At 49.0% G+C, this 23,341-nt stretch overlaps 1 protein-coding gene across 4 annotated transcripts in view; it reads right to left on the bottom strand.

Annotated features, from left to right (window-relative positions):
* Positions 1-23,341, bottom strand: part of LOC135513312 (tumor protein 63-like) — a 92,321-nt gene that overhangs the window by 52,202 nt on the left and 16,778 nt on the right. For all 4 annotated transcript variants that reach the window (XM_064936218.1, XM_064936220.1, XM_064936219.1 and 1 more), the window contains exon 2: positions 14,212-14,469. In XM_064936218.1, coding sequence (XP_064792290.1) covers positions 14,212-14,469 — 258 coding nt within the window. The remainder of the gene's footprint in view (positions 1-14,211; positions 14,470-23,341) is intronic.

Genomic DNA, 23,341 nt, shown 5'->3' with positions numbered 1-23,341 from the left:
CCTCAATCAGTAATCCTCCCCCAGCTCTATAGAGACTAGGTCCTCAATCTGTAATCCTCCCCCAGCTCTATAGAGACTAGGTCCTCAATCAGTAATCCTCCCCCAGCACTATAGAGACGAGGTCCTCAATCAGTAATCCTCCCCCAGCTCTATATTGACTAGGTCCTCAATCAGTAATCCTCCCCCAGCTCTATAGTGACTAGATCCTCAATCAGTAATCCTCCCCCAGCTCTATAGAGACTAGGTCCTCAATCAGTAATCCTCCCCCAGCTCTATAGAGACTAGGTCCTCAATCCATTACAGTAATCCTCCCCCAGCTCTATAGAGACTAGGTCCTCAATCAGTAATCCTCCCCCAGCTCTATAGAGACTAGGTCCTCAATCCATTACAGTAATCCTCCCCCAGCTCTATAGAGACTAGGTCCTCAATCAGTAATCCTCCCCCAGCTCTATAGAGACTAGGTCCTCAATCAGTAATCCTCCCCCAGCTCTATACAGACTAGGTCCTCAATCAGTAATCCTCCCCCAGCTCTATAGAGACTAGGTCCTCAATCAGTAATCCTCCCCCAGCTCTATATTGACTAGGTCCTCAATCAGTAATCCTCCCCCAGCTCTATACAGACTAGGTCCTCAATCAGTAATCCTCCCCCAGCTCTATATTGACTAGGTCCTCAATCAGTAATCCTCCCCCAGCTCTATATTGACTAGGTCCTCAATCAGTAATCCTCCCCCAGCTCTATACAGACTAGGTCCTCAATCAGTAATCCTCCTCCAGCTCTATAGAGACTAGGTCCTCAATCAGTAATCCTCCCCCAGCTCTATAGAGACGAGGTCCTCAATCAGTAATCCTCCCCCAGCTCTATAGAGACTAGGTCCTCAATCAGTAATCCTCCTCCAGCTCTATAGAGACTAGGTCCTCAATCAGTAATCCTCCTCCAGCTCTATAGAGACTAGGTCCTCAATCAGTAATCCTCCTCCAGCTCTATACAGACTAGGTCCTCAATCAGTAATCCTCCTCCAGCTCTATAGAGACTAGGTCCTCAATCAGTAATCCTCCTCCAGCTCTATAGAGACTAGGTCCTCAATCAGTAATCCTCCTCCAGCTCTATAGAGACTAGGTCCTCAATCAGTAATCCTCCCCCAGCTCTATAGAGACGAGGTCCTCAATCAGTAATCCTCCCCAGCTCTATAGAGACTAGGTCCTCAATCAGTAATCCTCCTCCAGCTCTATAGAGACTAGGTCCTCAATCAGTAATCCTCCCCCAGCTCTATAGAGACGAGGTCCTCAATCAGTAATCCTCCCACAGCTCTATAGAGACTAGGTCCTCAATCAGTAATCCTCCCCCAGCTCTATAGTGACTAGGTCCTCAATCAGTAATCCTCCTCCAGCTCTATAGAGACTAGGTCCTCAATCAGTAATCCTCCCCAGCTCTATAGAGACTAGGTCCTCAATCAGTAATCCTCCCCCAGCTCTATAGAGACTAGGTCCTCAATCAGTAATCCTCCCCCAGCTCTATAGAGACTAGGTCCTCAATCAGTAATCCTCCCCAGCTCTATAGAGACTAGGTCCTCAATCAGTAATCCTCCCCAGCTCTATAGAGACTAGGTCCTCAATCAGTAATCCTCCCCCAGCTCTATAGAGACTAGGTCCTCAATCAGTAATCCTCCCCCAGCTCTATAGAGACTAGGTCCTCAATCAGTAATCCTCCCCCAGCTCTATAGAGACTAGGTCCTCAATCAGTAATCCTCCTCCAGCTCTATACAGACTAGGGATGGGCTTTTTAAATAATTTCATAAATTATATATCCAGATCAACGAAATTACTGAAGTCCAGAGAGGACACACGAATGACTAAATATGAAAATAATGTAATATATAATATAATAATATAATATATAATATAATAATATAATATCCCTGATGTCGAGATCGTGATTTATTTAGCTCATGATCACTACATAACCAAAGTTGTTTTGTCGAGATAATGAGATAATCAAAAGTACTACGCATCATGAGCCATTCATGTGTTCAGATGCACTATGAGCACCTCACCTGCGGCTGTGTTGATCGCAATGTGGGGCATTTAAGCCCTAAACGATGCCTGACAGGCAAAACTATCTCCCAGGCTGCGTGCCTCCCCTAAGACAAGAGCCAAACGCATGCGAGGACCAACGCAGCTAACTTAGCTAGTCTTGTGAGCTAGTGGCTGTTCCACTGGATGTCAGAAGGTGAATTCACCAATTTGTAAGTCGCTCTGGATAAGAGCGTCTGCTAAATGACTTAAATGTAAATGTAAATGTAGCTAGCTAGGTAGTCTTGTCAGCTAGCTAGCTTGGTAGTCTTGTGAGCTAGCTAGCTAGGTAGTCTTGTGAGCTAGCTAGCTAGGTAGTCTTGTGAGCTAGCTAGCTAGGTAGTCTTGTGATCTAGCTAGCTTGGTAGTCTTGTGATCTAGCTAGCTTGGTAGTCTTGTGAGCTAGCTAGCTTGGTAGTCTTGTGAGCTAGCTAGCTTGGTAGTCTTGTGAGCTAGCTAGCTAGGTAGTCTTGTGAGCTAGCTAGCTAGGTAGTCTTGTGAGCTAGCTAGCTAGGTAGTCTTGTGATCTAGCTAGCTTGGTAGTCTTGTGAGCTAGCTAGCTAGGTAGTCTTGTGAGCTAGCTAGCTAGGTAGTCTTGTGAGCTAGCTAGCGTGTTCTCTATACTGGTTGTTAGCTTGAATAACTGATATGTGTATAATTATAAGGGACACTTCCTGTTTTGTGAATAATATTTCAATTTTACAGCTTCATTCCTGACAGGATAATCAGGTTCAATTTCATCCTTTTAAGCTTTTAAGCGTTTACCCATGAAAACAGGCTACAAGGCAGAATCCTGCCTATGTAACGGATGTGAAACGGCTAGCTAGTTAGCGGCAGTGCGCGCTAAATAGCGTTTCAATCGGTGACGTCACTTGCTCTGAGACCTTGAAGTAGTGGTTCCCCTTGCTGTGTAAGGGCCGCGGCTTTTGTGGAGCGATGGGTAACGATGCTTCGTGGGTGACTGTTGTTGATGTGTGCAGAGGGTCCCTGGTTCGCGCCTGGGTCGGGGCGAGGGGACGGTTTAAAGTTATACTGTTACACATACAAGGCAGAATCCAGCCTACAAGGCCGTGTCCCTCCTTCCAGGCAGGAGGGTGGTGTGGTCAGCCCAATGCATATCTGGGGGGCACACTGCCTGCCCTTCAGGACATTTACAGCACCCAGTGTCACAGGAGACCTCAGCCACCCGAGCCTTGACCCCCCCCCCCCCCCGCTGCAATTTAGAAGGCGGGGAGACAGTACAGGTGAATCAAAGATGGGACCAAGCGACTGTTAATCAGCTTCTATCTCCAGGCCATCAGACTGTTAAATAGTCACCACTAGCCGGCCTCCGCCCAGTACCCTGCACTGAACCTTAGTCACTGTTACTACCCTGCTACCACCCGGTACTCTAGCCTGCTACCACCCGGTACTCTACCCTGCAAAAGCCCGGTACTCTAGCCTGCTACCACCCGGTACTCTACCCTGCTACCACCCGGTACTCTACCCTGCTACCACCCGGTACTCTACCCTGCACCACCCGGTACTCTACCCTGCTACCACCTGGTACTCTACCCTGCTACCACCCGGTACTCTACCCTGCTACCACCCGGTACTCTACCCTGCTACCACCCGGTACTCTAGCCGGCTACCACCCGGTACTCTACCCTGCTACCACCCGGTACTCTACCCTGCACCACCTGGTACTCTACCCTGCTACCACCTGGTACTCTACCCTACTACCACCCGGTACTCTACCCTGCTACCACCCGGTACTCTACCCTGCTACCACCCGGTACTCTAATCTACACTGAACCTTAGTCACTGTTTTATTTATTATTTTATTTAACCAGGAAAGGCTCATTGAGATTAAAATCTCTTTTTTCAAGAGCGCCCTGGCCAAGATAGGCAGCACCAAGTCATTACAAAAAATTACAGACAGACAACATGAAAAACTACAAGTAATCTAGTAAAAACCATTGAATTCACAAGAGTATAAAACAGCAAATTAAAAACATTGACAGGTCAGGGAATCAGCCTTATAATCCTTCATCAGTGATTTAAAAACACCAACGGACAAGTTCTTCCAGTTTAGAAGTATTTTGTAAGGCGTTCCAAGACGATGGTGCAGAGGACATAAAATCCCTTTTACCAAATTCAGTTTGGACATTTGGAACAGTTAGCAGGAGAAAGTCCAGCAAACGAAGAGATGACCCACCACATTTCTGAACAATAATAATGCACAAATAGATCTTATCTGTCGGAAAGATATCAGTTTGTCTCTGTGGATGGTTTGTCCTCTGACAAATCAACTGTAAATTTCGGTGTTCCTCAAGGTTCCGTTTTAGGACCGCTGTTGTTTTCACTATATATTTTACCTCTTGGGGATGTTATTCGAAAACATAATGTTAACTTTCACTGCTATGCGGATGATACACAGCTGTACATTTCAATGAAACATGGTGAAGCCCCAAAATTGCCCTCGCTAGAAGCATGTGTTTCAGACATAAGGAAGTGGATGGCAGCAAACTTTTTACTTTTAAACTCGGATAAAACAGAGATGCTTGTTCTAGGTCCCAAGAAACAAAGAGATCTTCTGTTGAATCTGACAATTAATCTTAATGGTTGTACAGTCATCTCAAATAAAACTGTGAAGGACCTCGGCGTTACTCTGGACCCTGATCTCTCTTTTGAAGAACATATCAAGACCATTTCAAGGACAGCTTTTTTCCATCTACGTAACATTGCAAAAATCAGAAACTTTCTGTCCAAAAATGATGCAGAAAAATTAATCCATGCTTTTGTCACTTCTAGGTTAGACTACTGCAATGCTCTACTTTCCGGCTACCCGGATAAAGCACTAAATAAACTTCAGTTAGTGCTAAATACGGCTGCTAGAATCCTGACTAGAACCAAAAATTTGATCATATTACTCCAGTGCTAGCCTCCCTACACTGGCTTCCTGTCAAAGCAAGGGCTGATTTCAAGGTTTTACTGCTAACCTACAAAGCATTGCATGGGCTTGCTCCTACCTATCTCTCTGATTTGGTCCTGCCGTACATACCTACACGTACGCTACGGTCACAAGACGCAGGCCTCCTAATTGTCCCTAGAATTTCTAAGCAAACAGCTGGAGGCAGGGCTTTCTCCTATAGAGCTCCATTTTTATGGAACGGTCTGCCTACCCATGTCAGAGACGCAAACTCGGTCTCAACCTTTAAGTCTTTACTGAAGACTCATCTCTTCAGTGGGTCATATGATTGAGTGTAGTCTGGCCCAGGAGTGGGAAGGTGAACGGAAAGGCTCTGGAGCAACGAACCACCCTTGCTGTCTCTGCCTGGCCGGTTCCCCTCTTTCCACTGGGATTCTCTGCCTCTAACCCTATTACAGGGGCTGAGTCACTGGCTTGCTGGGGCTCTCTCATGCCGTCCCTGGAGGGGGTGCGTCACCTGAGTGGGTTGATTCACTGATGTGGTCATCCTGTCTGGGTTGGCGCCCCCTTGGGTTGTGCCGTGGCGGAGATCTTTGCGGGCTATACTCAGCTTTGTCTCAGGATGGTAAGTTGGTGGTTGAAGATATCCCTCCAGTGGTGTGGGGGCTGTGCTTTGGCATAGTGGGTGGGGTTATATCCTTCCTGTTTGGCCCTGTCCGGGGTGTCCTCGGGTGGGGCCACAGTGTCTCCTGACCCCTCCTGTCTCAGCCTCCAGTATTTATGCTGCAGTAGTTTATGTGTCGGGGGGCTGGGGTCAGTTTGTTATATCTGGAGCACTTCTCCTGTCCAATTCGGTGTCCTGTGTGAATCTAAGTGTGCGTTCTCTGATTCTCTCCTTCTCTCTCTCGGAGGACCTGAGCCCTAGGACCATGCCCCAGGACTACCTGACATGATGACTCCTTGCTGTCCCCAGTCCACCTGGCCGTGCTGCTGCTCCAGTTTCAACTGAACCGCGGCCCTAGGACCATGCCCCAGGACTACTTGACATGATGACTCCTTGCTGTCCCCAGTCCACCTGGCCGTGCTGCTGCTCCAGTTTCAACTGTTCTGCCTTATTATTATTCGACCATGCTGGTCATTTATGAACATTTGAACATCTTGGCCATGTTCTGTTATAATCTCTACCCGGCACAGCCAGAAGAGGACTGGCCACCCCACATAGCCTGGTTCCTCTCTAGGTTTCTTCCTAGGTTTTGGCTTTTCTAGGGAGTTTTTCCTAGCCACCGTGCTTCTACACCTGCATTGCTTGCTGTTTGGGGTTTTAGGCTGGGTTTCTGTACAGCACTTTGAGATATCAGCTGATGTACGAAGGGCTATATAAATAAATTTGATTTGATTTGATTTGAAATAAAAAGGTAGTAAACCCAAAATGGCTTTGTAAATAAAAGTATACCAGTGACTAGCCGGCTACCACCCGGTACTCTTCCCTGCACCTTAGAGACTGCTGCCCTATGTACATAGACATGGCATCACTGGTCACTTTAATAACGGAACACTGGTCCCTTTTAATAACGGAACACTGGTCCCTTTTAATAACGGAACACTGGTCCCTTTCAATAACGGAACACTGGTCCCTTTTAATAACGGAACACTGGTCCCTTTTAATAACGGAACACTGGTCACTGCTTCCTGGGCAAGGAAGGCAGCCCCAAACATTTCTTGGGGGGAGGCACATGGGGAGTGTGGTGAAGCCAGGTAGGAGACCTTCACCAACTTCCGGTGATTACCAGAGAGCGAGAGGGACCGGGCAGGCACCGTGTTATGCTGTGGAGCGCATGGTGTCCCCGGTGTGGGTAGGCCGGGTTAGAGTGGGCATCGAGCCAGGTGCCATGAAGCCGGCTCTAAGCATCTGGTCTCCAGTACATGGCACCAGCCTTACTCATGGTGTTGCCGGTTCGCCAGCACAGCCCAGTGCGGGCTATTCCACCTCTCCGCACTGGCCTGGCTGCCTGGAGCGTGTTAGTCATTGTCTCTGATTGGGAACCATATTTAGGTAGCCTGTTTTGTCATTGTGGTTTGTGGGTGATTGTCTATGTTTCATTTAGCGTCACGGTTGTCAATTTGTTGTTTTGTAGTGTTCAGTTTTTTCCATTAAAAGGACGAACACTACCCACGCCGCATCTTGGTCCGATCCTTACTCCTCTTCAGACAAAGAGGAGGAAATCTGTCGTGACAACCTCCCAATAGTGGGGAACCATTAAGTAACAATGATTCCTCACTGGTGCTGGTGACCCCCCATTAATAATATAGCAGCAAAGAGACAACATAGCTAAATAAAACACATAAGCAAATAGCAAATAGTTATATTGACTTTTCCTGAAAGGGGTATTTGTCTTTGTCTCGTTGAACTAGGGCTGTGACGGTCATGGAATTTTGGTTAACGCTAGTAAACGGTTTTTTTTTAAGACTGCACATTTCTCCTCTCCTCTGCTCCTGAAGGCATGTGCTACAATAGAAATCTGATGAATAGAATGTGCGTCCCCATTCAAGTCAATTATGACATAATGGGTGAACAGGCGACCACTGCGAAGAGCAAAGCAGGAAGTCTACCCGTCAATATGTGCTGTGATTTGTTGATTTCAACTCAACTGACATTACTTCGGTTACTGGCCTAACCTTTCGGTTACTGGCCTAACCTTTCGGTTACTGGCCTAACCTTTCGGTTACTGGCCTAACCTTTCGGTTACTGGCCTAACCTTTCGGTTACTACGCTACCTGCCACCCTGGGAAGATAATAGAACAGAAATTAAAAACATTTCTAAGAAACTTTTTTAAGAGATCAGATTTTTTGTTGTTGTTTATAAATACTTTGCTACAAAGACACACTTAGTGTCATGCCCTGACCTTAGAGAGCCTTTTTATGTCTCTATTTGGTTTGGTCAGGGTGTGATTCTATGTGTTGTATTTCTTTGTGTTTAGCCGAATGTGGTTCCCAATCAGAGGCAGCTGTCTACCGTTGTCTCTGATTGGGAATCATACTTAGGTAGCCTTTTTTCCCCACCTATGTTGTGGGATCTTGTCCTTGTCTTGTTGCAGTTGAGCCCTACAAGGTTGTAAGTTTCGTTGGTTCTCTCTTTCTTGTTTTTGTGGTTATCATTAAAGAATATGATTAACCTACCCCACGCTGCATCTTGGTCCACTTCTTCAGACGAGCGTTACAGAAGATCCCACCACAAAAAAAGACCAAGCAGCGTTTTCTGGAGGAATGGACATGGGAGGAGATACTGGAAGGCAAGGGACCCTGGGCGCAGGCTGGAGAATATCGCCGCCCTAAGGCATGATCCATGGCACAGCCTCCAGTGATGATCCATGGCCCGGAGCCTGCAGAGACGGCATCCAGTCCGGAGCCTCCAGCGACGGTCCCCAGTCCGGAGCCTCCAGCGACGGTCCCCAGTCAGGGGCCTGCAACGAGGGTCACCAGTCCCGGGCCTGCAACGAGGGTCCCCAGTCCCGGGCCTGCAGAGAGGGTTCCCAGTCTAGGTCCTGCAGCGAGGGTCCCCAGTCCCGGGCCTGCAGAGAGGGTCCCCAGTCCGGGGTCGGCGACGAGGGTCCCCCGCACCAGAGGTGCCACCAAAGTGCGGGGAGCCAGAGGTGGAGCGGGGTCTGCGTCCCACACCGGAGCTGCCACCGAGGATAGATGCCCGCCCGGACCCTCCTCTGTAGGTTCAGGTTTTGCGGCCGGAGTCAGCATGCCAATTGCACTCTCCCTCAAAACTCCCTCAAAACTTGAGACATCTGTGGCATTGTGATGTGTGACAAAACTGCACATTTTTAGAGTGGCTACAAGCAAGCACAGCTACTAGCCTACGCGCATAGAAGAAAAGGTGCTATCTATATTTTTTTATATATATATAGGATGTTAAAACGGGTTTTTCAGCTGTCCCCATAGGAGAACCCTTTGAAGAACCATGTTTGGTTCCAGGTAAAAACCCTTTTAGAACTCTTTTGGATTCCATGATCCCACAGAGACAGAACACACGGTGGACTAAGTCCCCATTGTAAGATCCCACAGAGGCACTCAGCCAGCCCATCAAAAGGGAGCATTAGCAGCTCTATGTGCAGACTAAAGCTGGGGTGTTGACGCCTACAGTGGCCCTGTGCCATAAGGCCATCAGGCCAGTGGCTGAGCTAGTCTAGCCATTCTGTGTCGCTTCCAGGAGCTTTAAATGGAAAGCTGTAGAGCCCTCAGATTGAGACCCATACTACTATCACTACATCTCCATCAGACTGGCCCGGTCGTTATAGAGACAACGCTCTTTCGGTCAGATATTTTGGTATGTCTTCAACCAACCATTAGCCCACCAGTGGTAATGAATAAATGACTATTTCTACAGAGGACATAGTCAGTGATATCACCACAAAACAACAGCATGGAGGGTTTGTCTACTAGTTGTTAAGTGCAGTGGAATGCTTTGAGGTAGTGTTTGTATGATAACAGATGTGTTGTCAACCATCGGTTACCACTCCTGAAATCCATCCTGTTGGGTATGTTAGGTGTCCTTAGTGTTAAATATGGCTTCAACTTCCTCATGATGAGCTCGTACCAAACCATCAGCTCAACCAATATTACAATTTCAGCATGTATGATATTAGACAGGTAAATTCGCTGAACCTGGTGCATTGGATGGAAAATGGCAGAGCGCCAGTTTTTACATGCTGAAATTGCAAACTGAAGTGCTTTTTGGAATTTGCGCTGCCGTAGCGCCAGACGAGAAGAAAGCACTCTGGAGTAATATTGGTTTAGCTGATGGTTTGGTATGAGCTCATCATGAGGAAGTTGAAGCCATATCATACAAACACTTCATCCGTCCGTATAAATCATTCCACTGCACTCAACAATTTGGGAGGGGTGTCAATATTTGAGGTGTGTCCTTAAAAACAAGCGCAAAAGTGATTTCATGCAGCGCATATTGGAAGATTTAAGACCAACGAAAAGCAGGTCTTAGCGGTAACGATGGGACTACATTTGTATTATTTTGGTTCTGTAGGCTATTTAACGAACTAGGGACTAACATTCACGTTGGAGTAGATGACAATGCAGTACATAAAAGACCGTAAATACACAACTTGATGCAACCACATGTTTAGCCATGGAGCACGTTCTGATTGGCCAGTGAGGGGTCAAGCCTTGACACACCTCCAACTTGTTTATTCATCAAAGCCCAGCCCTTTCGCTCCACTTCCAGCTACTGCGCCCATAATTCTGGTTGTGAAAATAGCAAAAGTTTGTCTTAACACACCCCTGGACATGGAGCACTGCCACTAAGATTTACCATTGGTTATGTTTATTAAAATAGAGCCCTTAGTGGGTTTATGACGACACGGTGCCTGCTCCAGAGTCTAGAATAAGGTTTGGGGCGTGCCTCCCATTCACACCCTCTTACTCTTCTCTTCAGACAACCAACTGCACATCAGACAGACACTTCTGTTTATGTGCTGTGAAGATGACAGAGACAGGAAGTGTGGGAATTTAGTAAATGTCACTATCCCACAGTCGTCGTAGCCAATGAGCTGGCTGAGATGGGCCCCAGAGCACTGCTAGAATCCCGCCTGTTTACTCGAAGACATCACCTTCCGTTGGTTGATGTTTAGGCAATGATACCTCATGTTCTATAACACTCCTTCCCCTCCCGTCTGCCAAATCTGGAGATTGATGACTTAGCTTGGCCATAATGGTCCAGAATCAATTCCCGTACCACAGTTGAATAAGACCATGTGAAACTGGTTCAGCCACATAGTTTCCCATGAATATTATGATTTCACAAGAGAGATCCAACACTTGAAGTAAAAGAGCCTATATATAGAACGCAGAAAACGATTGAATCCATTCATCCACAGGTGAGATATGGAGCAGCCCAAATGGTAGCAAACTATTGTGACCGCTAGGTGGGGTGCTCTTTACTTTTGGTTTTACACAATGGTACACGGCATGACACGGCATTGGAGTAAGTAAAGATGGCCATGGAGTCAGTACAGATGGCCATGGAGTCAGTACAGATGGTCATGGAGTCAGAGCAGATGGTCATGGAGTCAGAGCAGATGGTCATGGAGTCAGTACAGATGGTCATGGAGTCAGTACAGATGGCCATGGAGTCAGAGCAGATGGCCATGGAGTCAGTACAGATGGCCATGGAGTCAGTACAGATGGCCATGGAGTCAGTACAGATGGCCATGGAGTCAGTACAGATGGCCATGGAGTCAGTGCAGATGGTCATGGAGTCAGTACAGATGGCCATGGAGTCAGAGCAGATGGTCATGGAGTCAGTACAGATGGTCATGGAGTCAGTACAGATGGCCATGGAGTCAGAGCAGATGGCCATGGAGTCAGTACAGATGGCCATGGAGTCAGTACAGATGGCCATGTAGTCAGAGCAGATGGCCATGGAGTCAGTACAGATGGCCATGGAGTTAGAACAGATGGCCATGGAGTCAGTACAGATGGCCATGGAGTCAGTACAGATAGCCATGGAGTCAGAGCAGATGGTCATGGAGTCAGAACAGATGGTCATGAGTCAGTGCAGATGGTCTTGGAGTCAGAGCAGATGGCCATGGAGTCAGAGCAGATGGCCATGGAGTCAGTACAGATGGCCATGGAGTCAGAGCAGATGGTCACGGAGTCAGTACAGATGGTCACGGAATCAGCAATACGTAACTACACAAAGAAGCTGTGTGCAGCTGGGGCTCTGAAGCAACAGCTGTCACTACAGCACTGTCACATAATGATAGAGAATAATGACAAAGCACTGCAGAGGAGAGCTGTCAGGCAGAGTAGAGTAGAGCTGCCAGGCAGAGTAGAGTAGAGTAGAGCAGAGCTGCCAGGCAGAGTGGAGCAGAGTAGAGCTGCCAGGCAGAGTAGAGCAGAGTAGAGCTGCCAGGCAGAGTAGAGCAGAGTAGAGCTGCCAGGCAGAGTAGAGCAGAGTAGAGCTGCCAGGCAGAGTAGAGCTGCCAGGCAGAGGAGAGCTGCCAGGCAGAGTAGAGCAGAGCTGCCAGGCAGAGTGGAGCAGAGTAGAGCTGCCAGGCAGAGTAGAGCAGAGTAGAGCTGCCAGGCAGAGTAGAGCTGCCAGGCAGAGTCGAGCAGAGTAGAGCTGCCAGGCAGAGTAGAGCTGCCAGGCAGAGTAGAATAGAGCAGAGCTGCCAGGTAGAGTAGAGCAGAGCTGCCAGGTAGAGTAGGGCAGAGCTGCCAGGTAGAGTAGAGCAGAGCTGCCAGGCAGAGTAGAGCAGAGCTGCCAGGCAGAGTAGAGCAGAGCTGCCAGGCAGAGTAGAGCAGAGCTGCCAGGCAGAGCAGAGTAGAGCTGCCAGGCAGAGTAGAGCAGAGTAGAGCTGCCAGGCAGAGTAGAGCAGAGTAGAGCTGCCAGGCAGAGGAGAGCAGAGTTGCCAGGCAGAGTAGAGCAGAGCTGCCAGGCAGAGTGGAGCAGAGTAGAGCTGCCAGGCAGAGTAGAGCAGAGTAGAGCTGCCAGGCAGAGTAGAGCAGAGCAGAGCTGCCAGGCAGAGTAGAGCAGAGCTGCCAGGCAGAGTAGAGCTGCCAGGCAGAGTAGAGCTGCCAGGCAGAGTAGAGCAGAGTAGAGCTGCCAGGCAGAGTAGAGCAGAGTAGAGCTGCCAGGCAGAGTCGAGCAGAGTAGAGCTGCCAGGCAGAGTAGAGCTGCCAGGCAGAGTAGAATAGAGCAGAGCTGCCAGGTAGAGTAGAGCAGAGCTGCCAGGTAGAGTAGGGCAGAGCTGCCAGGTAGAGTAGAGCAGAGCTGCCAGGCAGAGTAGAGCAGAGCTGCCAGGCAGAGTAGAGCAGAGCTGCCAGGCAGAGTAGAGCAGAGCTGCCAGGCAGAGTAGAGTAGAGCTGCCAGGCAGAGTAGAGCAGAGTAGAGCTGCCAGGCAGAGTAGAGCAGAGTAGAGCTGCCAGGCAGAGGAGAGCAGAGCTGCCAGGCAGAGTAGAGCAGAGCTGCCAGGCAGAGGAGAGCAGAGTAGAGCTGCCAGGCAGAGTGGAGCAGAGTAGAGCTGCCAGGCAGAGTAGAGCAGAGTAGAGCTGCCAGGCAGAGTAGAGCAGAGCTGCCAGGCAGAGTAGAGCTGTCAGGCAGAGTAGAGCAGAGTAGAGCTGCCAGGCAGAGTAGAGCAGAGTAGAGCTGCCACAACACATCAAAAGCTTCTGGAGGATCCAGACATGAAAATGTACCACTGTCATTCTGGAGGATCCAGACGTGAAAATGTACCACTGTCATTCTGGAGGATCCAGACATGAAAATGTACCACTGTCATTCTGGAGGATCCAGACGTGAAAATGTACCACTGTCATTCTGGAGGATCCAGACGTGAGCACGTGCCTTGAGTTAATATTGTTCATTTATTAAAAGATACACAATGATCTCTTCCTGTTACAACTAAACTGTCGTGGCTCTGAGAAAAACACTAGGAATTTCAAGGCTGGGGAAAATGTTATTGAAGAAGACTAAAAGTCCTGGACTAGGCCTAAAGGTTGAGCTTGTACCAACTGTCGTGGCTCTGAGAAAAACACTAGGAGAAAATGTTATTGGAGAAGACTAAAAGTCCTGGACTAGGCCTAAAGGTTGAGCTTGTACCAACTGTCATGCCTGAGGTTCTGAGAAAAGGGCGGGACGTTCTCATCATGTGTCACACGACGAGGTAGACCAACTTTCCCCCACCAGACAGAGTGGTGCAACGGAGAGCTTTTGATGTGTTGTGCATTACAAAACAGCCTGGAGCGCTACTGATTGGCTTCATACAACTTTTGCACATTTTCTACAGATTCAACCTTTAATCCAGGTGAATATTATGTTATACCATGACCCCCAGAACTCACTGGAAGATCCAGCTGACTCGTAAATAAACCTTGGAGGGCCCATGACAGAATATATATATATATATATATATATATATATATATATATATATATATATATATATATATATATGTATATAATATAATATATGTCAGACATCTGACTTCTGCTTATCCAATTTCAAATAATAATACATTTAAATCATGTTTAATCAGCTGACAATTGTTTTTATATATGCATTATTCAATTGGATGATAAACAAACGCCCCCCCCCCCTCCCAAATTATGCGACTGATAGGATAACATTGTGACTGGTCCTACTGTAGGTTTTGGGAATTTGTCAATTGAGACCCATGTGAAATGCACTTTAAAATCTAACTCTTACCGTCCAGGTGGCAGACTTGGCCGTGGAGGACTGCTGGAAGGAGACATCGAAGGTGTGTGTCCCAGCGTAGTCTGTGTTGGAGGGGATAGCTGGGGAGGGGGACATGGCGTCGAAGGTGGAGCTGGGCTGGGCGTAGGGTGAAGGAGCTGACACGTTGTTCTGGACATGGTCGTTGTTGTAGGGACTGGTGGAGGTGGAGCCGCCATTTTGGATGTTCTGATCCATGCTGTTCAGCAGCCCCAGGTTGGTATACTGGGACTGGAGGGAGGGAGGGAGAGAGGGAGGGAGGGAGAGAGAGAGGGAGAGAGGGAGAGAGGGAGAGAGGGAGGGAGGGAGGGAGGGAGAGAGGGAGGGAGGGAGAGAGGGAGAGAGGGAGGGAGGGAGAGAGGGAGAGAGGGGAGAGGGAGAGAGGGAGAGAGGGAGGGAGGGAGGGAGGGAGGGAGGGAGGGAGGGAGGGAGAGAGGGAGAGAGGGAGAGAGGGAGGGAGGGAGGGAGGGAGGGAGAGAGGGAGAGAGGGAGAGAGGGAGGGAGGGAGGGAGAGAGGGAGGGAGGGAGGGAGGGAGGGAGGGAGGGAGGGAGGGAGGGAGGGAGGGAGAGAGGGAGAGAGAGAGGGAGGGAGGGAGGGAGGGAGGGAGGGAGGGAGGGAGGGAGGGGAGGGGAGGGAGGGAGGGGAGGGAGAGAGGGAGAGGGAGGGAGGGAGGGAGGGGGGGAGGAGGGAGGGAGAGAGGGAGGGAGGGAGGGAGGGAGGGAGGGAGGGAGGGAGAGAGGGAGGGAGGGAGAGAGGGAGAGAGGGAGGGAGGGAGGGAGGGAGGGAGGGAGGGAGGGAGGGAGGGAGGGAGGGAGGGAGAGAGGGAGGGAGGGAGGGAGGGAGAGAGGGAGAGAGGGAGGGAGGGAGGGAGGGAGGGGAGGGAGGGGAGGGAGGGAGGGGAGGGAGAGAGGGAGGGAGGGAGAGAGGGAGAGAGGGAGGGAGGGAGGGAGGGAGGGAGGGAGGGAGGGGAGGGAGAGAGGGAGGGAGGGAGGGAGGGAGGGAGAGAGAGAGGGAGGGAGGGGGAGGGAGGGAGGGAGGGAGGAGAGGGAGAGAGGGAGGGAGGGAGGGAGGGAGGGAGGGAGGGAGGGAGGGGAGGGAGAGAGGGAGAGAGGGAGAATTACTTTAATGACCAACTGTAGGTCCAATTCAACTTTATCCTTGTCCCACCAAAAGACACACATACACACAGAGGTTGAACCGATTGGAGGAGAGGGCAGTCATGTTATGATGCTCATGGAGCAGTTTTTAGGGGTCAAGGGCCAGGTTGTTGCACTGTAACTAGGGAGAGGTGAGAAGATTGAGAGGGGAGGTCAAAAATAAATAATAAAAAAAGCTTCTTAGCAAAGAGCAATTTCTCATGCAAGAAAATGAGCTGTTATTGGTAGAGAAGTTTGGAACTCTCTTTCTTATTGGTCTATTAACTAATTTACCGCCTGGTGATGTCACCATGGAAGGCCAAAACTCCTTTCAAACAGCTCTTACACTTAAAGGGGCATTATCCTCATTTTCACAATTTCACTATTATCCCAACCTCATAGTGTGAAAGTATATATAAAATACAGGAAAATCATTTTGGACTGCTCTGGGCCTTTAAGACAAATGACCTTTGTGTCATTGTCGGCTGGTTAAAGAGCCCCTGAATACGCTGTTTTTGCTGTTGCTCATTCGAAAAAAACAGATTTCAGTCTTAGAGGTGTGTTTCCTGACCGAGTTGAAATACACCCGAATTTACTGCATTTTCTTATTGTTTCTTATCAGCAATACAAGCTGTTTATATGGACTCATGTGGCAGGGCTGGGTTGACTCAATATAGTAAGACTGTGTACTCTAGAATAGGGCTTGTTCAACCTATTTCAGCTCCTCAGACCCAAATGAGAAGTGTACTGTCCTCCAACAACCCAAATGGGAAGTGTACTGTCCTCCTCAGACCCAAGTGAGAAGTGTACTGTCCTCCAACGACCCAAATGAGAAGTGTACTGTCCTCCAACGACCCAAGTGAGAAGTGTACTGTCCTCCAACAACCCAAATGAGAAGTGTACTGTCCTCCAACAACCCAAATGAGAAGTGTACTGTCGTCCTCAGACCCAAGTGAGTAGTGTACTGTCCTCCAACGACCCAAATGAGAAGTGTACTGTCCTCCAACGACCCAAGTGAGAAGTGTACTGTCCTCCAACAACCCAAATGAGAAGTGTACTGTCCTCCAACAACCCAAATGAGAAGTGTACTGTCCTCCAACATCCCAAATGAGAAGTGTACTGTCCTCCAACAACCCAAATGAGAAGTGTACTGTCCTCCAACAACCCAAATGAGAAGTGTACTGTCCTCCAACGACCCAAGTGAGAAGTGTACTGTCCTCCAACGACCCAAATGAGAAGTGTACTGTCCTCCAACGACCCAAGTGAGAAGTGTACTGTCCTCCAACAACCCAAATGAGAAGTGTACTGTCCTCCAACAACCCAAATGAGAAGTGTACTGTCCTCCAACAACCCAAATGAGAAGTGTACTGTCCTCCAACGACCCAAATGAGAAGTGTACTGTCCTCCAACGACCCAAATGAGAAGTGTACTGTCCTCCAACAACCCAAGCGAGAAGTGTACTGTCCTCCAACAACCCAAATGAGAAGTGTATTGTCCTCCAACAACCCAAATGAGAAGTGTACTGTCCTCCAACGACCCAAGTGAGAAGTGTACTGTCCTCCAACGACCCAAATTAAAATGTGTGAATATACGCTGATTTTATACCAAACAATAAGAACACCTTCCTAATATAAAGCGCCATATTCTCATAACTCACGACTCACTTCTCACATGCCCAGGGCCCACTTTGGGTCCCAACCCATAGTTTAAGAAACCCTGCCCTAGAAAACACTCTAGAAGCCAACAGCTCTTGAAGGACACTGGAAGTTCTTCAATGTTTTCCGTTTATTGTTAAAAGTAAAAACCAACGTGTTTGAGCCCGTAGCTTTCATCAGGGTTTTTTTCCGTTTCCCTCTGTTCTAGAAACGCCGAAACAGTGAGGTAATAAATACCCATAAACTTCAGATTAGAAACACTGCAATAAGTCGTGCCTTATTGACTCCATCAACATGTCCAGTTTTTTTATTTTTTTATTTTACCTTTATTTAACTAGGCAAGTCAGTTAAGAACACATTCTTAATTTCAATGACGGCCTGGGAACAATGGGTTAACTGCCTGTTCAGGGGCAGAACGACAGATTTGTACCTTGTCAGCTCGGGGGATTGAACTCACAACCTTCCGGTTACTAGTCCAACGCTCTAACCACTAGGCTACCCTGAAAGTAACAGAGTTCCTGATAAATGAAGAAACAGTCCTTATGCTCTGTTTCCATTCTGGTAGATCACACCGGCCACATCAACAGCCTCCCCAGATCACACCGGCCACGTCAACAGCCTCCCCAGATCCCACCGGCCACGTCAACAGCCTCCCCAGATCCCACCGGCCACGTCAACAGCCTCCCCAGATCACACCGGCCACGTCAACAGCCTCCCCAGATCACACCGGCCACATCAACATCCTCCCCAGATCACACCGGCCACGTCAACAGCCTCCCCAGATCACACCGGCCACGTCAACAGCCTCCCCAGATCCCACCGGCCACGTCAACAGCCTCCCCAGATCACACCGGCCACGTCAACAGCCTCCCCAGATCACACCGGCCACATCAACATCCTCCCCAGATCACACCGGCCATGTCAACAGCCTCCCCAGATCCCACCGGCCACGTCAACAGCCTCCCCAGATCACACCGGCCACATCAACAGCCTCCCCAGATCACACCGGCCACGTCAACAGCCTCCCCAGATCACACCGGCCACGTCAACAGCCTCCCCAGATCACACCGGCCATGTCAACAGCCTCCCCAGATCCCACCGGCCACGCAACAGCCTCCCCAGATCACACCGGCCACATCAACAGCCTCCCCAGATCACACCGGCCACGTCAACAGCCTCCCCAGATCACACCGGCCACGTCAACAGCCTCCCCAGATCACACCGGCCACGTCAACAGCCTCCCCAGATCACACCGGCCATGTCAACAGCCTCCCCAGATCCCACCGGCCACGTCAACAGCCTCCCCAGATCACACCGGCCACGTCAACAGCCTCCCCAGATCACACCGGCCACGTCAACAGCCTCCCCAGATCACACCGGCCACGTCAACAGCCTCCCCAGATCACACCGACCATGTCAACAGCCTCCCCAGATCACACCGGCCACGTCAACAGCCTCCCCAGATCACACCGGCCACGTCAACAGCCTCCCCAGATCACACCGGCCACATCAACAGCCTCCCCAGATCACACCAGCCACATCAACAGCCTCCCCAGATCACACCGGCCACGTCAACAGCCTCCCCAGATCACACCGGCCACGTCAACAGCCTCCCCAGATCACACCGGCCACATCAACAGCCTCCCCAGATCACACCGGCCACGTCAACAGCCTCCCCAGATCACACCGGCCACGTCAACAGCCTCCCCAGATCACACCGGCCACGTCAACAGCCTCCCCAGATCACACCGGCCACGTCAACAGCCTCCCCAGATCACACCGGCCACGTCAACAGCCTCCCCAGATCACACCGGCCACGTCAACAGCCTCCCCAGATCACACCGGCCACGCCAACAGCCTCCCCAGATCACACCGGCCACGTCAACAGCCTCCCCAGATCACACCGGCCACGTCAACAGCCTCCCCAGATCACACCGGCCACGTCAACAGCCTCCCCAGATCACACCGGCCACGTCAACAGCCTCCCCAGATCACACCGGCCACGTCAACAGCCTCCCCAGATCACACCGGCCACGTCAACAGCCTCCCCAGATCACACCGGCCACGTCAACAGCCTCCCCAGATCACACCGGCCACGCAACAGCCTCCCCAGATCACACCGGCCACGTCAACAGACTCCCCAGATCACACCGGCCACGCCAACAGCCTCCCCAGATCACACCGGCCACGCCAACAGCCTCCCCAGATCACACCGGCCACGTCAACAGCCTCCCCAGATCACACCGGCCACGTCAACAGCCTCCCCAGATCACACCGGCCACGTCAACAGCATGTCAACAGCCTCCCCAGATCACACCGGCCACGTCAACAGCCTCCCCAGATCACACCGGCCACGTCAACAGCCTCCCCAGATCACACCGGCCACATCAACAGCCTCCCCAGATCACACCGGCCACGTCAACAGCCTCCCCAGATCACACCGGCCATGTCAACAGCATGTCAACATCCTCCCCAGATCACACCGGCCATGTCAACAGCCTCCCCAGATCACACCGGCCATGTCAACAGCATGTCAACATCCTCCCCAGATCACACCGGCCATGTCAACAGCCTCCCCAGATCACACCGGCCATGTCAACAGCATGTCAACAGCCTCCCCAGATCACACCGGCCATGTCTACAGCCTCTCCAGATAAATGGCTCCTTGCCGGTGATTTCCCATTTTTACGGGCAACGACCGATGATGTCACAGTACTGGAGAAACAAGCTTTTCTTCACAGAATTTTCCCCAAGAAGTTTTCCCGATTTATTCTAGTCAGCTTGTTGATCAGACTCAGATCTGTGTAATTGCTGGTATTTGAAGTCTTTTATGATGATGTTTAATTTGAATTTTTAAACTTTCCACACACACACACATAAATAACTGCTATATACCAAATCATTGCTAGTACAAGTTAACCAATAGTTGACTGCTAGAAAGTTCTTCTAGATTCCCCAACATCTACAGACTGGGGTCACAGGGTTCACACTTTATAGACAGAACGAGTGGTATCACAATCAAAATGGCTGCCTTTTGAGAGTAGGGAGAATGCTTGTTTCCTGGATTTTAGCCAGTCCTCTCCACCCTACTCGGCTCCAGGTCTCTCTCACTCTCTCTCTCTCTCAATTCAATTCAATTCAAGGGGCTTTATTGGCATGGGAAACATGTGTTAACATTGCCAAAGCAAGTAAGGTATATAATATATAAATTGAAATTAACAGTAGACATAACACATACAGAAGTTTCAAAACAATAAAGACATTACAAATGTCATATTATATATATACAGTGTTTTACCAATGTACAAATTCTTTCTCTCTCTCTCTCTCTCTCTCTCTCTCTCTCTCTCTCTCTCTCTCTCTCTCTCTCAAATTAAATTCAAGGGCTTTATTGGCATGGGAAACGTGTTAACATTGTCAAAGCAAGTGGGGTTAAATGGTTAAAGGACACAAGATAAAATAAATAAGCATAAATATGGGTTGTATTTACAATGGTGTGTGTTCTTCACTGGTTGCCCTTTTCTCGTGGCAACAGGTCACAAATCTTGCTGCTGTGATGGCACACTGTGGAATTTCACCCAGTAGATATGGGAGTTTATCAAAATTTGATTTGTTTTCGAATTCTTTGTGGATCTGTGTAATCTGAGGGAAATATGTCTCTCTAATATGGTCATACATTGGGCAGGAGGTTAGGAAGTGCAGCTCAGTTTCCACCTCATTTTGTGGGCAGTGAGCACATAGCCTGTCTTCTCTTGAGAGCCATGTCTGCCTATGGCGGCCTTTCTCAATAGCAAGGCTATGCTTACTGAGTCTGTACATAGTCAAAGCTTTCCTTAAGTTTGGGTCAGTCACAGTGGTCAGGTATTCTGCCGCTGTGTACTCTCTGTTTAGGGCTAAATAGCATTCTAGTTTGCTCTGTTTCTTTGTTAATTCTTTCCAATGTGTCAAGTAATTATCTTTTTGTTTTCTCATGATTTGGTTGGATCTAATTGTGCTGCTGTCCTGGGGCTCTGTGGGGTGTGTTTGTGTTTGTGAACAGAGCCCCAAGACCAGCTTGCTTAGGGGACTCTTCTCCAGGTTCATCTCTCTGTAGGTGATGGTTTTGTTATGGAAGGTTTGGGAATCGCTTCCATTTAGGTGGTTGTAGAATTGAACGGCTCTTTTCTGGATTTTGATAATTAGTGGGTATCGGCCTAATTCTGCACTGCATGCATTATTTGGTGTTCTACGTTGTACACAGAGAATATATTTGCAGAATTCTGCGTGCAGAGTCTCAATTTGGTGTTTGTCCCATTTTGTGAAGTCTTGGTTGGTGAGCGGACCCCGGGCCCCCCTCTCTCCTCTCCTCTCCTCTCCTCTCCTCTCCTCTCCTCTCCTCTCCTCTCCCCTTCCCTTCCAGCTCTATCTGCTCTGCTCTTCCATTCCATGTATAAAAGACACATTCCAGGCCGAGGTGTCTCTGCTCTGGGTCTCTTTAGACACCCATTAATCTCTGCAGGCAGGACAGACAGGCAGTCAAAGGCCCCTTGTTTATTTCAGTCTGCGAGGTCCCCCGTCCCACACAGCTGTCTAGATCACTCCCTCCCACTCACGTCACCAGGTGACAAACACAGTGACATACAAAAACGGTAACGCACAAACACGGTAACACAGAAACACGGTAACACACTAACCAAGTTGACATGGTATGAATACTCTAGAACATAAATCAAGTATAACACACCTATTCTTTTCCCATACACACTGCATACAGAAGATATTAAAAACAAGAAACTAAATTGTTTCCACAACACACACACACACACACACACACACACACACACACACACAGCACCTGAGGGAGGTCATTCCAGCCAATGCAAACAAATTCCATCAACAACGCCTCAGGGGAGATGCTTCGAGTTGATTTCGGGTAATGAAGTGTGTGTGTGTGTGTGTGTGTGTGTGTGTGTGTGTGTGTGTGTGTGTGTGTGTGTGTGTGTGTGTGTGTGTGTGTGTGTGTGTGTGTCACGAGTCTGCCCCAACCCCCCCGGAAACAATGAGACTGGGTCTTTCAAGAGCCTGTCTAGGGGAACAATGTCTCAGGTTAGACCAGGCAGGTGTTAGGAGACGAGTGCATTGTGAAAGGAACATGCACGCACGCAGACACCCCCCCCCCCCACACAAAGGGAAAGGTAACTCCTCTGTGGAGGGGGGAGGGGGTCGTGAGCATACCCTCCAGCCCTACACTCAGCAGAGGTTTTCATCTCAAAAGGACTTTATTGGCATGGGGAAACATGTTTACGTTTTCTGTCTCAAGACACACCTCCTTCACATGCCTCACAATGGAGAGCAATTAGAGCATAATGAAGGTGCTTTAGAATGGGAGAGCTGCTGAATCCGCCCCTCTTGTTGCCTGATCCCTGACTATAGACACTGGTCCTATGGCCCAAATGGAATTCTTTTCACTACAGTATATAGTGCTCTACTGTTGACCTGGGTACAAGTAGTTCACTATATAACTGCATAGGGTGCCATTTTGCATTCACAGGGTGAAGGTTAGCCTGGTTAGGATCAGATCAGATCAACAAGGCTAGATTAGCTTCTTATGCTAAAGGCTAGCCTAGTTAGAATCAGATCACTAGGCTAGATTAGCTTTTAATGCTAAATTCTAACCTGGTTAGGATCAGATCTAAAGGATAAATTAGCCTCATGCTAAAGGCTAACCTGGTTAGGGAGGGGTGGCAGGTAGCCTAGTGGTTAGAGCGTTGGGCCAGTAACTGAAAGGTGGCTAGTTCGAATCCCTGAGCTGACAAGGTAAAACTTTTTGCACTGCCCTGAGAAAGGCAGTTAACAAACTGTCCCTAGGCCGTCATTGTAAAATAAGAATTTGTTATTAACTGACTTGCCTACTAGATTAGCTTCTTATGCTAAAGGGTAGCCTGGTTAGGATCAGATCACTAGGCTAGATTAGCTTCTTATGCTAAAGGCTAGCGTAGTTAGACTCAGATCATAAGGGTAGATTAGCTTCTTATGCTAATGACTGTAGCTTGTTGTAAGTGTTTTATTTATTTTTATTTCACCTTTATTTAACCAGGTAGGCCAGTTGAGAACAAGTTCTCATTTACAACTGCGACCTGGCCAAGATAAAGCAAAACAGTGCGACTAAAAACAAAAACAAGATTGTGTTCTCATATGTCATGAGTCAGAAATCTGGTTTAGAGATTGTGTTCTCATACATCATGAGTCAGAAATCTGGTTTATAGATTGTGTTCTCATACATCATGAGTCGGAAATCTGGTTTAGAGATTGTGTTCTCATACATCATGAGT

The sequence above is a fragment of the Oncorhynchus masou genome, chromosome 24 (genome assembly GCF_036934945.1).
Source record: "Oncorhynchus masou masou isolate Uvic2021 chromosome 24, UVic_Omas_1.1, whole genome shotgun sequence".
NCBI lineage: Eukaryota > Metazoa > Chordata > Actinopteri > Salmoniformes > Salmonidae > Oncorhynchus > Oncorhynchus masou.
This window is presented reverse-complemented; position numbering and strand designations above follow the sequence as displayed.